At 38.5% G+C, this 17,872-nt stretch overlaps 1 protein-coding gene across 9 annotated transcripts in view; it reads left to right on the forward strand.

The window, feature by feature from the left end:
* LRRK2 (leucine rich repeat kinase 2) overlaps positions 1-17,872 on the forward strand; it is a 151,408-nt gene that overhangs the window by 11,568 nt on the left and 121,968 nt on the right. For 6 of the 9 annotated variants that reach the window (XR_012156822.1, XR_012156823.1, XM_073328432.1 and 3 more), the window contains 5 exons: positions 546-652; positions 9,554-9,642; positions 11,710-11,844; positions 13,808-13,942; positions 15,493-15,624. Coding sequence is in view for 7 of the 9 variants with exons in the window: in XM_073328432.1 (XP_073184533.1) it covers positions 546-652; positions 9,554-9,642; positions 11,710-11,844; positions 13,808-13,942; positions 15,493-15,624 (598 nt within the window). In the remaining 2 variants the exon portion in view is untranslated. Of the gene's footprint in view, positions 1-545; positions 653-5,739; positions 5,922-5,949; positions 6,350-9,553; positions 9,643-11,709; positions 11,845-13,807; positions 13,943-15,492; positions 15,625-17,872 lie in introns of those variants that run through there. The other 3 variants (XM_073328428.1, XM_073328426.1, XM_073328427.1) reach the window with 3 other exon arrangements.

A 17,872-nucleotide genomic window follows, 5' to 3' on the forward strand; every position in this document is an offset into this window, starting at 1 on the left:
GCTTCAACTTCCAGCCATTGGATCGTGTTATACCTTTCTTGGCTAGATTGAAGAGTGCTTTTTTAAATATTTATTCCCCATATAGATAATTATAGACTATAATCAAGCCGCTAATATCCTTTTTCAATATGTGAGCCTACAACTCTAAGATCTAGGAAGCTTTCATAATAAAGTAGCAACATTTATTAGTGTTTTTTCTCCAACAAGAAATGGGTAAAATAAGGAACCTTTTTCAATTTAGGCCTTGGGTATTTTATTCTCAGAGGTATTTCAGAATCAAGGAATTTGCATATTATTGAGCAGCTAGTTGTTAACTTTCGTGTGTCCTCTGCCTTGTCTTGTCTTGTGTTAGTTCATCATATCTTATTTAGGTTGTTAGAATTTCAGATCAAGGAATATGTTATGAGTTCATCCTTTTTCCTACATGCAAGGGGAATGGGAAACAGTGTTTATGTTTTAAAGTAGAATATCTCTTCATCGGAGAAGGGACACAAGTAAGAGACTTGACATGTCTGTTGAAAAATAACTATATTTTTATTTTCCAGGTGGGTTGGTCACTTTTTTGTAAATTAATAGAAGTGTGTCCAGCCACTCTACATAACATAGCTCCTCAGGATGTTGGAAAGGATTGGGAAGTACTTGGTGTTCATCAGTAAGTATATAAATTTTACAAACAAATAGTGTATGCAAAATGTCTCCTAGAGTTCTAGAAGAAGAAAGTAGGAGAAAAATGTTTTGGTTTTTTTTAACACATTAAGTAATTGTTCTAGATTAACTTTCTAACTTGGTTATTACAGTTTTATCGTATAGTAATGCAGAGTAAAAAAAAATCCACTAGAGTTCCATCATAAGACTTAGGTGAAGATTAAAAGGTTGTTTGGAACAGGCTCTAATGGATAGAAACTAGGACAGCAAAGAGGAAAAAATACTCGTATAAAAAGATTTATTGGAAGGTGAACCAGTAAATTGCTGTGTCTTTGATTGCCATTCCCATATTAGAAAATCTCTTTGAAAATAACTTGATCCGGGATTGTATGAGGAGCCTATATAGTGATCAGTGTGTTGTGTTTATGTCAAGTCTGTTGTTTAGTAGGTAGGCTAAGACAGTATGTGTTCAACCAGCTGGAGTTGTTAAGTTTTTTTACTCCTAAATATGGTGCTTTAACTATTAGAAAACTGGAAGTCATAAAAGCATGAACTGTCACTAGGTTCTCATTTGGCAGGATGTGGAAAGGTCTCTTGGCTGGCCAAATGCCAATGAAGGCATTTCAGAACCATTCTGACCATTCAATATGGGGGCAAACGTTTTAGAAGGAGGATGATATTACTATGTTTGCGAGGTCTTCAGATTGATTGATTCTTCTCACCAGCATTACCTCCATTTTCCCTGGGTTCGTCGTCCGCAAACTAGTGTATCCGAGCACTGATCTCATTTAGGTACTACGACAGCCAGGGGATTCCATTCTTAGCATTCAGAGTGAAAGAAATAAAGTTCTGTGACCTCTACATACTGTTGGCAGATTAGGGCATTTTATGAACTCACCTAGCAGTAACACACATCTTAAGTTGGAAAGAGGATAAAGTTTTGTGGAACTCCACAAGTGAGAACTTGTAAGGTAGAAGTGCAGTCCCCTCATAGTAGTGGTTGAGAGGAAGGATCTCTTCCACCTCATGGAGTTTCCATCAGTCTTGCTAGCTCTTTAAGATGGAACAGCATCATCTCAGGATTTAAGCTGTCAAGTGCAGCCAAGTGAGGCAGTAATATGGGTATGGAGGTACATTCCTTATCTGTGGTTAAGAAAAGATAGTCCACTAGTGTGGTCAAATAAGCAATTTTGGTCAAATATGTAATTGGGAAGGTCCAATGTCACAGATCAGGTACAGGTCAGGTGAGTACTCTTTCCAATCTTCCCCATTTCTTTACTCAAAAAGGATACCAGGTTATAGTTGATAAGATCAGTTGCGTCAAACTATAGTTTATTATGCAATAATTTGTAGGAGTGTCTGGTATACGCTGTAGTGCTGCTGCATTGCATCAACTGCCTGATGGTTGTAGAGGGGCAGTATGCAGGTAGGCTAAAGATGAAAACATAATTTATATACAGTTGATTTGTACTGTAAGATGATACACTTTTGTGTATTTTTGGAAAACAGAAATTTTAAGTTAGAAATTTTGACATAGATTGTAAGTGCTCTTGGGCAGGGACTGTCTTTTTACTCTGTTTGTACAGCACCTAGCAAAATGGGTCCTGATCCATTGTAACGTCTGGTACCTGCTACAGTATGACAAATTAATTATAATAACTTGACTAATTGGTTCACAAGACTTTCTGGCTCAACATTATATTAAATGTTATAAAAAAACAATGCAGCAAATGAAGTAACTTTTCACATCTTGACTGATACGTTGATAAGTAGTTTATATAACAACTCTCAAAAAAGAAACATAAGGAAATTCTCTCAGCATATCTGGGCTCTTTCTAAATGCTCACAAACCTTTTGCCAGAGCTTTTGTAATCCATAGGCATGCGCATGGGGTGTGCTGGGTGTGCTCAGGCACATCCTAATCAGGGCTGCCCCAAGAGCCCAAAAAAAAAAAAGGTGGTGGGTGGGGGTGGGGGGAGCCGGACTGCAGGAGATGGAGGCTGGAGGAGTCTGGGGTAGGGGAGGCCCCAGCCCGGTGTCTCTTCTCCACCCCCATTCTCCCCTGCGGGGGCAGAAGCTTGGTGGTGTTGCGCGCCCCGGGCTCTGTCCTGCTGCTCCACGTCAGCCGGTGGCCAAGCTCCCGCCTCCTCCCCACAGCATGCTGCGTACTCGCCCCTCCTCCTCTCACTCTTTCGCTCTCCCTGCCCCCGATCAGCTGTGTGTCGGGGAGAGAGAGGAGGAATTGGAGAAGAGGCGGGGGCAGGGCCTTGGGAAAGGGGGTGGAATCAGGGTATAGCCTCTCCAGCCCCCTGCTGTGAACCACTCAGGGCAGGGAGCTAGGACTCCTGCACCCCTCCACATCCCCACCCCCATCCTGAGCACCAAATGGGGAGCTCCTGCACCCTCCCGCCCACATATCCACCTGCACCCCTCGCACCAAATGGTAGCTGCCCCAGGTAAGCGCTCCACACCCCAACCTCCTGGCCAGACCCTGCACCCCAACTCCCAGCCTGCTCCTGCACCCTAACTCCCTCCCAGACCCTGCATCCCTAGCCCTGTACTCAGTGCACCCCCACCCTCAGCTTGGTGCGGAGAGAGACAAAGAGAATGGGCTAGAACCAGGGAGAAGGTTGGTACCTGCTCTTTGTGGGCAGGAGTGGGGGGATCCTGTTTACCCCCACCCCAGCCCTGCTGCACTTGCAGTTTATGCCTAGCCCCTCCCTTGCTCCAGGGACCAACCCTAGCTCCTGCCCCGCTGTGATTTCGTCCCCGGCCCCTGCCTTACTCCAGTCAGCAGGGACTAATCCTCCCCCCATGCCCCACTGTGCTCCTTTTGCCCCTGGCCCCTGCCTCACTCCAGCTGGGGACCAATCCTTGCCCCCGTCCCCACCATGTCCAGCTGTTAGGGTGGATAAAAATCAATGATTTAAAAAAAAAAAATCAAAAATATCGGATTTTTTTAATTTAAATTGGATTTTTGAGGGAAAAACATATCTAAAGATAGATACATTATATCTCATCATGGAATAGGGATTATAAATTCTAATTCTATAGTGTGAGACAATATATTCATGTAATGTTTAAGAAAAGTTTTGTAAATGAGTTCTAATAGTTCATGGATTAGGGACCCAATCTTGTGGGGTTCCACAGGCTTCTGTATAGATTATTTAGGTTAATCTTTTTATCTACCCAATGGGACTCAGTGCTCAGTCTCGAAGATACCATCAGAAATGCTTAGTTTTGCAGTTGTATTATGTTGTATTATTAGGCAATAAACACCGAATTGCATAATATAGATGTTGTAGAAATGTATAGAAAGCCCGCGTTCGCTCGCAGCATGTGTCCCCACTACTGCGGCACTGCATTACCATTACCCCTCCCCCTCCGACTACTATTCTAGAAAATTCTTTGACTTATATAAGCGGTCATGTCAGGCGTGCCCAGCGCAGCATCTACAGTGTTTGTAATCTTTGTCGCGTGTACGCTACTGAAATAGCATAACAAACTCGTGGCTTTACGTTTTAATTCAATCATATGATACCCCCTTTTAAAATATGGATCAGTTCATTGTTAATATAAGAAAAGGAGCAGACAAACTGAATTATAATGAATGTGCTGACAGTAGTGCAAATACCTCGGACTCCTTGGTTAAGAACTTACATGAAGGCAGTGCCGCCACCAGTTCTAGTGCGTGCAATAAACTGAGTAATGACCAACAGAAACAGACTTTCTCTTAGTTCAGGTCAGTGTAGTTCCTATTCAAAGCCATCAAACATTCCATCTGATGACCCGGTCTGTGATATTCCAAAAAACAGATTAGAACGCCAGTCTCAATTATCTAGAGGTCCTTATCAACCTAGATTGAGTATGTTTCCTAGAAGTAAAATAGGGAATAAACAAAGAAGTTTTCAGTCCGATTGGTATTGGTAAAGTATAGATGGTTAGAATATAACTCATCAAAGGACACAGCATTTTGCTTTTACTGCTGTTTCGTCTCCTCTAATGATGCAGCAAACAAAGGTCACACTGATCCAGCATTTATTGATAAGGGATTCAGAAACTGGCATAGGGCTAACAAATGTTTTAAAAACCACCTACTGTCAAAATCTCATGTGTTGAGCTGTTCTTCATGGTCAAGTTTTAATGAAGGGAAACCTATTGATGTATTGTTGGGTGAGGGCAAGCAGGCTTATCTGTCTAAACAAGAAGAACAATGCCATAACCAAAGTGTTATGAGCGACTGATTGACATTGTTCTGTGTTTGGCGAAAGGTGGGAGACCATTCAGGGGTCACAATGAAAAAGCTGACAGTGTTGAGAAGGTTTATTTCTAAATCTTGTCAATATGCTCCAAAAATATGATCCCATAATGGCAAAGCATGTGCAGCAATCTCCTTGAAACGCTACCTATCTGAGTAATTGCATCCAAAATGATTTAATTGTAGCCTTGCACAACGTTGTGCAACAAAAGATTGTGTCTTCACTAAATGGAAAAATGGTCTCAATAATTGCCACCAACACTACTGACTGTGGACACCATGAACAGATGTCCATTGTGGTGCAGTATTTTGGCAATGAAAAACATAGTCCAGTTGAACATTTTGTGTCTGAGCATCAACTGTTAATAGTCTGAACAGTCTATTTTTGACCAGTTAAATGACGTCTTTTGCATTCTTAAAATTGACTGACCATCAGTGATGTCTGTCTGTTTTGATGGCGCATCTACTATGTCTGGATGTACTGTGGGAGTTCAAATGAAATGTAAAGAAAGAAACAGTGAAATACTCGATGTAACTGCTATGCGCATTGTTTGAACCTTGTCCTAGAAGATGCATGCACGGCAAGTAAACAAAACAGAACTATCTTTGATTTTTTTTCGTGTTATTCAGACTCTTTTTATACCTTCATGGAGGGGAATCCTGTGCAACATGCAGTAATGGAGAAGATTTCATAAGAAGTAAGATCCCAGTTGAAGACTTTGAAGTCCCTGTCAAACACAAGATGGGCACGCAGAGCAGAAGCAATGGCTGCTGTAAAACAAAACTACTCCATCATTTTACAAGCTTTACAAAAGATTATCGAAACAACTCACCTTGCTGATGCTAAAATAAAAGCCATGGGCCTTATCCGTGACCTAAACTCATTCACGGTTTCATAGTAGCAGCCATGTTAGTCTGTATCCGCAAAAAGAAAAGTACTCCTTTTGCTTTTTGTAATTCATTCAAGTTCATCTTTGCCCTTCACATGATGCACCCTATTCTCCAGATGGTGGTAAAAGTGAGTAAGGCTCTTCAAGCTCCAGATCTCAACTTACTGCAATGACAAGGGTGAAAAGCTTGTGTAACTCTTTGGCTGCAATGAGAAGTGGCCCAGAATATTTTCAATCTATTTTCAATGACAGTGTGAAAATGTGTGTAGAGAATGATATATCGATTCCTCCTGTTAAGAAGAGAAAAATGTCCACTTGTATTGCTGACACGTTTGAGTCCCAGCATCACTTTGATACAAAAGAGGAGCAGGAAAGAATAACTTTCTTACCCACTCCTAGACTCAATGATTACCGGCATTGACCAGCGATTTGAACAGGAGACTTGTAAAGTTGTGACTGCAATGGGAAAACTGCTGAGCTGAGACATTGGCAGGGACAATATAGTTGGAAGCTGAAGTCAGATTGCTTCGGGGCTATGACGGATCTATTCCTAAAGGTAGCACTATGAACACCACCAGAGAGTGGCTTGATTGGCTAAAGGAATTGGCCATGTTCCAGGCCTTTTAGAAATCTATTCAGTGTTTTGCAGTCTTACCTGTTACAAGCTGTTCATGAGAGAGAGTCTTTTCGAAACTAGCACATATCAAAAAACAAACTAAGAAGTAAAATGTCCCAACAGCGCCTCGACTCACCCATGATTTTGTACATTGAACAAGAATTGGCTTTGTCAGTTAATTACAATTATGTGATTGAGGAATTTAAGTCCATAACACCTGGTGAGCGACGTCTCGTTCTCTAGGACAGGAAGATGAAGAAACCTTAATCTGTTTTGGTCAATTTGGGTTAGCTCATTATCTGGTTAAAGATAAAGATCATGAAAATTGACTGTATTGTTGCCGGCACCCAATGCCGAGAGGCAAAACAACAGCAGGGGTTCATTACCCGGTGTGTTTCACTCAATAATCACAGCGGGGTGGAGAAGCAGAAAAGTTTATTTGCAGCTGCAAACAAGGTACAGGGAGAATAGAATCTCAAATCCTGCACACCAGAGCAGGTCATTACACACATTTTTATATTCCTTAATGCTACTGCACTACACATCAGCCAATTAAAACTTTGCACAAAAACTCTGCCTTCCTTATATGGGTTACAACAATGTTTATTTCCTGCAACCTCTAATAAGCATTCCTAGCAACTTAAACAACCAGCACATTCTGTCTGGCCTTGTAACTATCTCCTATTATCTTTAACTTGGTGTCAGCAAACCTTACACTATAAGGCATTATCTGCGGCTGCAACATTGTTTTAAGAGCAAAAGAGCTTACTCAAACCAGCCAGGCCTGAATTCTATTAAGGGGGTTGAGAAGAAGCCCTTAGGCCTTCAGCAGGGAGACTTCCTCAACCCTTATGGCCTTCCATCCCCTTGACTTAACTAGTGGCCATGCCCTGGGGTCTCCAATAGTGTCTTTGTATACGCCTGGTTATCATTACAGCAAAAAATTGGTATTTTGTATCGGATTTTTAAAGTTTGTATTTTTTAAGTAAAGTTTAGTTGTTAATTTAAAAAACATTAAGTTTTTAGTTAAGTTTTAGTTTGTTTGATGAATAAAAATAATGTCCTTTATGATTGAGCATTCAATAAATGTTCACCTTAAAAAAAAAAAAAATATTCCCTAGGTGCACACCCTAATTAAATGTGCTACGCATGCCTATGTTGTAATCTTTGACTTTAAGTTGGTCATACAGTAAATGGAGTGAAAGTGTTTAACTTCCTCGCTTTCAATTACTTTTGAGATGGGAGGATATGTGGAGAATTTCTTTATGCATTGCTCAGTCTTTTGATCTTAATAACCAGGCCAACTCATGTCTGGCCAACTCATGTCTGTAGAATGTAGGTACTTCAGAGCTGAGATTTATTGTTTGGCACTGCTCACCTGCTATGAAATGTCCAGAAAACACAGGGGCAAACCTAATTTCCATTTCCCTTTATGTTCTAGAGCTGGTGAGAGTCTGCTGTGCAAAGGAGGGGTTGGATTTCAGGAGGCTGAGCAGAGTCATATGGGCCAACTTTGAGTTCTCCTTGCATTCAGGGTGTGGGATATATGTGGGCAAGGGAGAAATTGGACAGAAGGATCTGTCTTTCCTCCACAGTGGGGTGCATTAGGGATGTTCAGGACTATGGTACTTCAGGCACTGGGTTGAAGTATCCTTTGAGAAGTCTGTGGAGCTACTCTACTAGTTTGAAGGGAGAATATTTTCCTTCCTTCCCTCCAAGCATCTCCCCAGCATTCAGTCCAACTAAGAATTTGTCTGAGGTCTCTGCCCCAGTGTAGAGGACCTGTATAAGGCCTTCTGCCCCTCTTAAGCCCAACAGAGGAGATCAGTGAATAATATTGAAGGTGCAATGACATCTTTTCTCATGAATATCAAGACTATCTTTAACTGAAGCTTGATTTCCACTGTTGAGAATGACCCAAATAGTGCACTTGATCCATAGGTTATGCAGTGGTCACCTGGAGCCTACAAGCGCCTGGTTTTTATTGGATTTGTGATGGGTCAAGACAGTGTCTTAGTTCACTGCAAATTGGCACACAAATCCAATATACATGGTAAGTAGTTGCTTTCAGATGTATGTCACTGACATAGAACATAGGCAACCTAGACATTTCATTCTATAAATAACACTACTACACATATTACTTTGCTATGTGGTATGGAGGGTTGTAAACTGTGGCTGAAGACACCCCAAACTCATGAGGAGTGAATAGAGTACCTGCTCTGCTGGTAGCTCATCCCTGGCTCCTAGACATTGAAGGTACCACTCTATTGGATTGGGACTCTTCAGCTCAAAGAAAGGGGTCTGGAGAAAGGGGCAGGAAGGGCTGAGAACCAGCTAATCTCCCAGCATATTCCTATGGGACCCTGTGATTTCCAGGGGAGAATGTGTCCAGGAGTCGCTGTGGGTTGAAACATGCTGCAAATCATACTATAGTGAGGGAGAGGGAAGACCAGTGAGCTTGGGACTCCATGCCGGTATGTCTGTTTTCTAGGGAGTCTAAAGATCTACATGGATATTGGAGACCATTTGTTCTAGACAGGGTGGTGAACTCCTTTCTCCTAGGTGGGACAGTTGTGAGGGAACTCAAATTTGTGAGGAAAATTTGTTTTTTCCTCAGTTGCTTTGCTGGTAAACCCAGCAGCATGTGGCCTATTATGTATATATTGGTATGACTGGCATCCCTTTTTTTCTTTTTACCATTTTACTCCCCTAGAGCCAGATTCTGCTCTCATGCATATCCATCCCCATTTACTTCAGTGGGAATTGTGCATGTGTATCTAATGGCAGAAGTTGTTCCTCAGCAGTTAGTGATTTACAAGGGTCTTTTTATCTTGTTCCATTTTGTTATATAATTGTCTATCATTACATCTTTTTCTTTTTTTAAAAGATATACAGTCTCAATAAACAAAGTATAATATATAGAAATAAAATATCAAAAACTAGTTATGGTCATTGATGGCTTAAAAAACCAAACTGACAGAAAGGTATAAAATTTCTTTGAGGTGGAGCTAAAAATGACTTTAAAAAGCTTTCCCTAGGTTAAAAAAAAATTATTTCTTGAAGCAAGTGTTTGCTGTATATCTGTATTTGGTATACTTTGAACTAACATTTGATTAGTATTAATATTTTTTTCCATTTTAGGCATATTCTTAAAATGCTTACTATCCACAATGCAAACAGAAACCTCTTGATAATAGGACTCAAGACACTAAACCTACTACTCTCTTCAGGTATTATGCATTCTACTTTCCTAATTGGTATGATATTTTTAATTGTAGACTATAATATAAAATAGGTTATTCAATACATTGTGCCTGATTCTTCTCTGCCATGCACCTCTGTGCAAAGTAGGAGTAAACGCTACAAAATTGTAATAATAGTATTTTGCACCTACTTTGCACTCACTTTGCACAGGTGTATAGAACTCCACTGGCTGCAAGGCAATAGAAAATATAGACTTTCATTTTTGCTTCTAAGAATTTTTGTTCAGAACCATCAGCATTAGCATAGTAACAGATGCTTGCTGAGTAGTTATGTAATTTTTCTTACTAACTGGAAGGGCAAGTTTAACTGATTCTGACATGCTTCCATTTGTAATAGCTAGTATTTCTGAAAAAATCAGATTCTCTTGGAGACACAGTAATTTATATCATTCTGCTCACTAACACACTGATCCTTCTACACCCTGAGAGCTTCCTGTGAGATGCTGAACTTTTTGAATTCCCACTTAAATTAATGGGTATCCCCAAGGGTTATATTCTGCCACCTTTACTCTCACTAAGTAATATCTTACTGTACAAATACAGTAGAACCTCAATTTTATGAACACCTATCTTACAGTCAGTCAGTTATAGGAACCATTTTTCCCGATGGAAAAAAATCACATAATGAAAGTGACATTGTGGAAGAACAAGTCAACATCCCTTCACATTCTGGTGTCTTCTGTGCATTGGAAATAACTTTTCAGTGGTTTGAAGAACAAGAAGAAAGCAATGCAATGCATCATTCTGCAAGTTAGGCACCGAACCTACTGTAATTTTGAGCTGTTCAGTTTTATGAATTTTTTGATTTTATGAATTCCTCAATCCCCAATTAGTTCATAAATTTGAGGTTCAACTGTAGTGAGGACTATGGACTTGATCCAAAGCCTGTTGATGCCAGCGGTAGTCATTCCGTTGAGTTTAACAAGTTTTAGGTCAGGCCCTATTTGCAGACCAAGGTACTACTCAATATGAACAATAACAATGGCAAAATATGGCCATTAGTGAATGATTACTGCTAGTAGTTTTCCTTCAGTCTCATATGTCCCAGTGCTCCTAATCTATCAACTAGTTATTCTATCGCAGGTTATTTCTTACTGAAACTGTTTCTCCCAGTGCTACAGTAGATGTAACTGATGAATCAAACTTTACCCTTATCACTGCATTTTGGTTGTCTTACCTCAGAAAATGTATTGGAAACTGTATTTTCTGTCACAAAGAACTTAAATTATTCTTTCTTTTTTTATATATATATATATAGTATGTATACTTTTAATTATATTCCAGTTAGAACTGCCTAACCAAGGAGAATGCAGAGCTGTAGGACTATACATTCTCTACATACTATAGGTTCTGAATAGAACAGAATAGCTGCAATTGAAATAGTACGCATAATGAATCCTACTTTTCTTTAACACAACCTTGAAAAATTGTCATGAAAATGTATTAGTCCAACAAAAAATACACCCTTCCCGTGGTGGTCATTATCATGAAAGAACCTAATGATATTTTACTCATCCATCAGAAAAATTACATGTCATAGGTGAGTGGTTGAGTGGAGTTTTGCAAGGCTGTTTTAACCCTAGCCTTCTGATGAGTTGTTTTACATGGTCACCTATTTACTAGACACTTTCACCAATAGACAGAGTATATCATAGACTTTTAAAGAACCCATGTTAATTTAAAACAAAACTGGTTCAAGACATGTAGAAAATGCCATAAGCATTTTTTATTCTTATAATACAAGCAGTTGGCTTGATGCTTCAGTCCTTATACAGGCAATTGTTCCATTTGGATTTTGCCTGCATAGGAACTGAAGGATTGGGCCTAGTGACAGCAAGTGACTCTGGGAAACCCTTATTTGCTGTAACAACACATGGATTCAACCCATCATAGTGAAGAACAAAACTAACACTCTTAAAGATAGTATGAAATAATTTGTAATTTTATCAATCAAGTACCATGCTTCAGACAGAAATGATCCATGTAGCTTAGTACAGAATGTAATCACGTCTCATTTTCTCTTCTGCTGTATAGATATAATTACAATTATGCTCTTAGATGAAGAGACAGATGTATTTTTGTTGGTGTTTGATGCTATGCAAACCTTCCCAAACAATGAAGAAATCCAGCAGTATGGATGTAAAACTTTGCACATGCTTTTTGAGAAAGGTATTTATATTTTTCAGTTTATCATGATGTAATGATTCATAATTTGGGAATAAACTAAAGATGACTACCTAGCTGCAAAAATACATGCTATGAGTTCTGAACTGTGTTATATTTTTATATAAGTAAAGAAAGGATCACACCTCAGTTGATTGGGTGAATCAATACAAAATCCAGCTTTCAAGATCATACGAGAAAATACTCCATTGACTTTAGTGCTGCTAAAAGTCAGTCCAATGTCCATGTGTAAATGTTTTCACTTCAGAATAATTGTGATTCTGATTGTTAATGTTTTTGAAATTACTAAAGGTTTGAAGAATTTCACATTTACTGTATAATCATTTGTTATTTTAAATTTTCTTCTGAAAAAGAAAATCTTTATGTACTGATAACCTGCAAAATAGTTTTTACTTGCCATAGCTGGTTTTGATAGACCATGATATGTTTATTAAAGCAGGTCTTGAATCAAATTGAAGCATCTTGTTTTAAAATTAATTTTAAGGAATGCAACACCCTTACTGAGCCCACAACTATCTCTGCTCAACACCTATAAACAAATCTCCACTCCTCTGCTTCTGCCAGAACATATATAAAAATATCAGACAATTAGTATTTCTCTCTCCACCATTCCTATGTCACTGTCTTCTAAGCTAATAGGGACAATGGCTATATCTTCACATGTTCTTGTACAAACCTAGCACAATAATATCTCAATTTTGTTCACGGTCTCTGGTGATAAGGAAGTATAAATTTAAATTAATATTAGTGTCATACATGTTTTAATTTGTAAAATATAATTTATGTAATTATTTCAATTTTTTTTTTGGATTTGATAATTTTCTTCTTATAATTACTATTATATTATATTTGGACTAAATTCTTTGCTCCTTTATCAAACAAAACTCCCACTGAATTTTGTTATTTATTCCATTTTGAATTGATAAGTGACAGGATTTGGCCACATGAACAAATAGACTAATAATGCAAAACACATGCTCCATTCATTTGACATGCTGCTGCTGAGAATTTTGTCTTAGAATTAATGTTTTCTTGGATTTTTACTCATATAAATTGGATTATCCATTTATACAAATGTTCTAAAACAACCAAAATTTTAATGCAATGTACACTGGTAAGCAGCTGTAGTACATAATTAATACACTATATTCTCAGATATGCTTAATACATGACATGTACAATGGCAAAGGCCTACAAAACTAGTAAAAGATATGATGTTATGTCAGTGCTCATTCTAAAAAATAAGTGGAATGTGTCATTATGTCCACAACTTTAGGGTTTGATTCTCTTTGTAAATACTTTTATTTTCTATAAGAGCTCACAGCTATAAAACCATATCATGACATTGATTTTTAAGCAGTTTTCGTCACTGGTTTCAATAAAGTGTTCTGCTTAAAATTCAGTTATATAAAATAACTCATTTTAATGTATGAAAGAAATTACCAGTTTTTACACTGCATCTCAACCATATGCAAAAAGAGAAACTGATCAAGTTAGTTAATCCATTTATGTCTACACTACCGCCTATGTCAGCAAAATTTATGCCTCTCAGGAGGGTGGGTTTGCTCTCTCCTGTTGCCATAGAGTGTCTTCACCGCGTGCGCGCGCACACACGCTGCAGCGGCATAGCTGCTGCTGCAGCTCAACCTTAAGATCTCTTACTTATGTAAGCAACAGAGCAGTCAATTGATAGAAAACAGGTGTTAACGGTTCCCATTTAGTTTGTTATTGTATCATAAAGGTTTTAGCCCAAAGGAAGACAATGCTGAGAAAAGTCTTAAATTATTGAAAGGATTTTAGTCTCTAGAACACTTACCTTGTACAAAAGGAATAAAATAAATATCAGAAAACTTTGTAAAAAAAAAAACAATTGTTTTTAATTAATAGCAAGCTGTACAAGTATATTATTTCCTTAAAACATACTACATCTGTTTGCTTTTCAATTTAGTTCCAGAAGAGCAGCTGACTGAATTTGTTGAAAGCAAAGATCACATGATCATACTGAATGTGTTAAAACAGTTTCAAGAAAAAGAAGATGTAGTACTTCCGGCACTTTATTCTTTACATTCATTAGCTGGTCCATGTAAGTGCATTACTATAATATTTGGGGCTATCGGTCTTTTCAAATCACTCACACCAGGACATTCAGTTCTGAAATGTTCTCTATACTGCTTCATGAATTCCCAGAGTAGTTCAAAGGAAAGCCATACGCATTGGTGCACTGGATGGCTTTTGGCATCTGAGGAGGTCCGGTTTAGGTGGCTGAGCAAATCTGCTTTAGCAGAAGGTGGGAGACTAGAATGTGAGAGCAGCCTTGAATCCCTCTGTGCCCACCCAGTCCTGGATAGCTATTGGCACCTCACAGGCTTAGAACTGCTCGATTGTTCCATTATTTAAGATCCACTCTATTTTTGTTCTTCTTTGGGTGGAAGCTTTCTATAGTCTTTTTTTGTATATTTGGGCTACTCTTATAATTATTTGTGAAGTGTATAGAATACTGTTTGTTGAACACAAGTTTAGTTTGTCATAACTGAGAAATCAAAAAAGTAAACACTTGAAAATGAAGGTGGTTTCTCAGCTGCTAAGAATTATATTAATTAAACATTGTGGTTACTTAGTGCTGAAACAAAATATGTGGCCTCCTTTTACTCTGAAGTAAGCTGCTTCAGAATTCTTACAAGCTCAGTTGGACTCTCCCGCTTGTGGAGTCCCAGAGCTTGGACTCCAGCCTAAGCGCAAATGTCTGCATAGCTATTTTGCAGCCCCGCAGCCCAAGCCCAAGTCTGCTGATCCTGACCAGCTGGGTAGACATTTAATTGCTAGGTAGACATACCCTGACTTAATAGAGGCAGACCTGCTTTTTGTCCCCATTTCTATTGGAAGATGATCTGCTCAGCCTCTTTCACTAATCATTAATAAGAATTTTTTGTTGTTGTTTGCTATATACTACTTGCACTTTAAACTAGGTGTAGAAATATTTGTAATTAAAACCTGCACTTCAGCACATCATTCAAAAAGCCAGAAGCATACCTTAGCTGAACACTTCTAAGCATTCTCTATCTATTGAGTGGGCATAGGGCAGAGCTAACAGCCAAAATAAGTGATGTTAACTTGCCCACAAAGGAGAGGAGATTAGAATTACAATGGTTAGAGCAGGACACTAGGGGTCAACATTTCTGGGTTGTATTCCAGGCCCTGCCACTGAACTGATGTATTGTATATCCTTGGGCTAATCACTTAAATACTGTATACTTCTGTTTACTCATCTGTAAAATGTGCAAAGAAATATTTACCTACCTGTTTACAGATTTAATTATTATTTGTAAAGCACTTGGAGACCTCTTTATGAATGGTGCTATATAAGTAAAAAGTATTATTTCTGTTAAAGGGCTAACTATGTAATAGAAGCACATCAGTAACAATTCACACTCTAAGTTGAAGTAAAATAGCATTTGTAAATATAGGTTTTAGCTAATGTCTTTCATTGTGGAAATAAGTAGAAATAATAAAAATTGTCACAGTGGCTGAAACCAAAGTATAGATCCAGTTTTTGAAATACATGTATATATTCAAACCTTATCATTTATTTTTTCTTATTTAAGAAGCATAACAATGTTGTTTTTTTTACTTTAGCCAGCAATGTTGAAGTGCTCATGTCTGGAAATGTTAGATGTTACAATGTCATAGTGGCAATGATGAAAACATTTCCCAACAGTGAACCAATTCAGGAAGTGAGTTGCTGTTTGTTGCACAAGCTTACACTTGGTAAGTTCATGAAACAGTATTTTATACTGAAGTTTTTCATGGTTTGCTTGCTTCTTTAACAGCTGACAGTGTTGCTAGTGAAAAGATTACATGACCAGTTAACCTTTAGAGTAGAACTAGATTAATGTTTATATCTAGCCAGGCAATAAAGAATTTATTTGTATTGTGGTAGCTCCTCAGGCCCCAGTCACGTAGGCACAACGCTGTACAAATACAGAACAAAAAGACAGCCTCTACCCTGAAAAACTTACACTCTAAGTACAAGCTAAGTTAGAGGAGCTAGATACAACAAACAGACAGGAGAAGCACAAGGCAACAATGACATCTATGTGTGCATAGTATCCAAGCCTTCTTTTTAGAGTTCTTACAGCATGGAAGATAGTTCCTTCTAGGATTTCATATTTGAGGTGCTGATGCGGAGTACCTGAGAAACAACTGATGATACTATATTTTCTTGTAGAAAGTGTCCTTTGGGAACTTATGTATCCTCCTTATAATGCTCCCAAAGATTCACATCACAGTAACTCTTTTTCTGGTCAAGGAAAGTTGGACCAGGTTGTTTCTGGATCGTAGAAATGCTTCAGTCTTGACTACGGTTAATCAAGAGCAAAACAAGGTGCTCCTCCACCCTCACGATGAACATAGTGTTATGCTCTATAGTCTCTGCAGCCCCTGCTTGCCTGAGAAGTTTGGGTGAAAGTTTAGGACCTGGATTTGGATCTCCTGAATTGTATGACTGCTTCTAGAGTGTCAGTCTGACGTGTTGATATTTTACTTTTGGTTATGCCTGGTGTAACACACAGTCAAGTTAAGTCTTACTCTGTCTCATCTATAGTTTTTATGCTCAAATTAGAGAAGTGGTGAAAGCTTGCAAATTCAAAAGCTCATGTTCAACTATGACAAGACAGAATCACCACTCTTGCAGGTCTGAACATGATCTGGTAATTTAAAGGCATTTACAGTACAAAATATGTTCATTATCTGTGTCATATGTTCATACTCATCTCTTTTAGATGAGCCTCTAGAGAGAGGCTCTCAAATTGGTTTATACCTAAGCACCTGAATGCCTGTAAGCTACATAAAGAAATGCAGGAAGAAACAGCTATTTAAAAGAACAGGGCACCACTACATAACAGGATAGTGGGTGAAGAAAAATACTATATCCATTTATAAGGTGAATTAAGTTAGACATTTCAGAGTGATGCAGATGTGCTTAAGTGCTTTTTTAAATTTGAGCCGTAGAGCTCAATCCTGCAAGGTGCTGATCCTGTTTATCTCCTATTGAAGGCAATAGAAATTTGAGAGTGCTCAGCCCCTTGCAGGATCAACTCTATAATGAGTTGGAGTAAGTAAGGTTCGCTTCCTATTGTGTGTCAGAAAAGCACCATCAGACCACAAGTGGTATGTTCTTCAGTTTTACATTTCATCTGAAGGGCTAGAGAAAACTTAGTCCTTCTTAAAACTTTGATTTTTTTTCTGTCATATTGGTAGAGTGATTCAGCTCTCTCTTAATTAAGAATTACTAAACAAAATTAAATATCAGGTACAATAGATGTAACTAGCAGAATATGTTTAATGAAGTGGGTACTCCTAAAGTAAGATGTACATGTAGTATTTATTTTCCTTGGGGGGCATAGGGAAATTTGGTTTTTATTTGTTTGTTCTTTGCAGTATTCCTTACATTGAACCTACGGCAGGAAATGCTGCACATACCATAGTAAATGTTTCTTTTTAGAGATGCTCATTATATATACAGCAAAGATATTTGTCTTTCTACTGTTTCAAAATGTGTAAACTCTTTTAGAAGCTTGTGCTAAACCCTGATCTATTTTGTGTGGAGAGATCTCTATTTCAGAATATAGGTCAAAACAGCTAAATAGCTTCTCCTATAGGGTCAGTCAAGTGTCAGTGCAGAAATCAAAGTTCAGGTCTATACTTTAGCTAGTCATTTGAAGGCAGCAATAGCTTGGAAATAATGCAGTGGCTGCACACTCTGCCTTTTGACAGAGGTGGGCACTTCATTTTGCTCTTCATTAACACTTTCTGTAGCTGCCTAAAGGAATGGTGTTTATAGGCGCTAGAGAGTCACATCCAGCAAGTCTCATCTGAAGGTAGATAAAATCCTCTTTGAAGGATTCAGTGGAATATAGAGGATCCTCAGGAGTCCTTCCTACATGAAAGAGGAGGAGAAACCAAAGTACCCAGTTCCCTGTTTTTCTTATTCTTGGCCAGTTATCCTCATTTCACA

This window comes from Lepidochelys kempii, chromosome 1 (assembly GCF_965140265.1).
Source record: "Lepidochelys kempii isolate rLepKem1 chromosome 1, rLepKem1.hap2, whole genome shotgun sequence".
Taxonomy (NCBI): Eukaryota; Metazoa; Chordata; order Testudines; family Cheloniidae; genus Lepidochelys; species Lepidochelys kempii.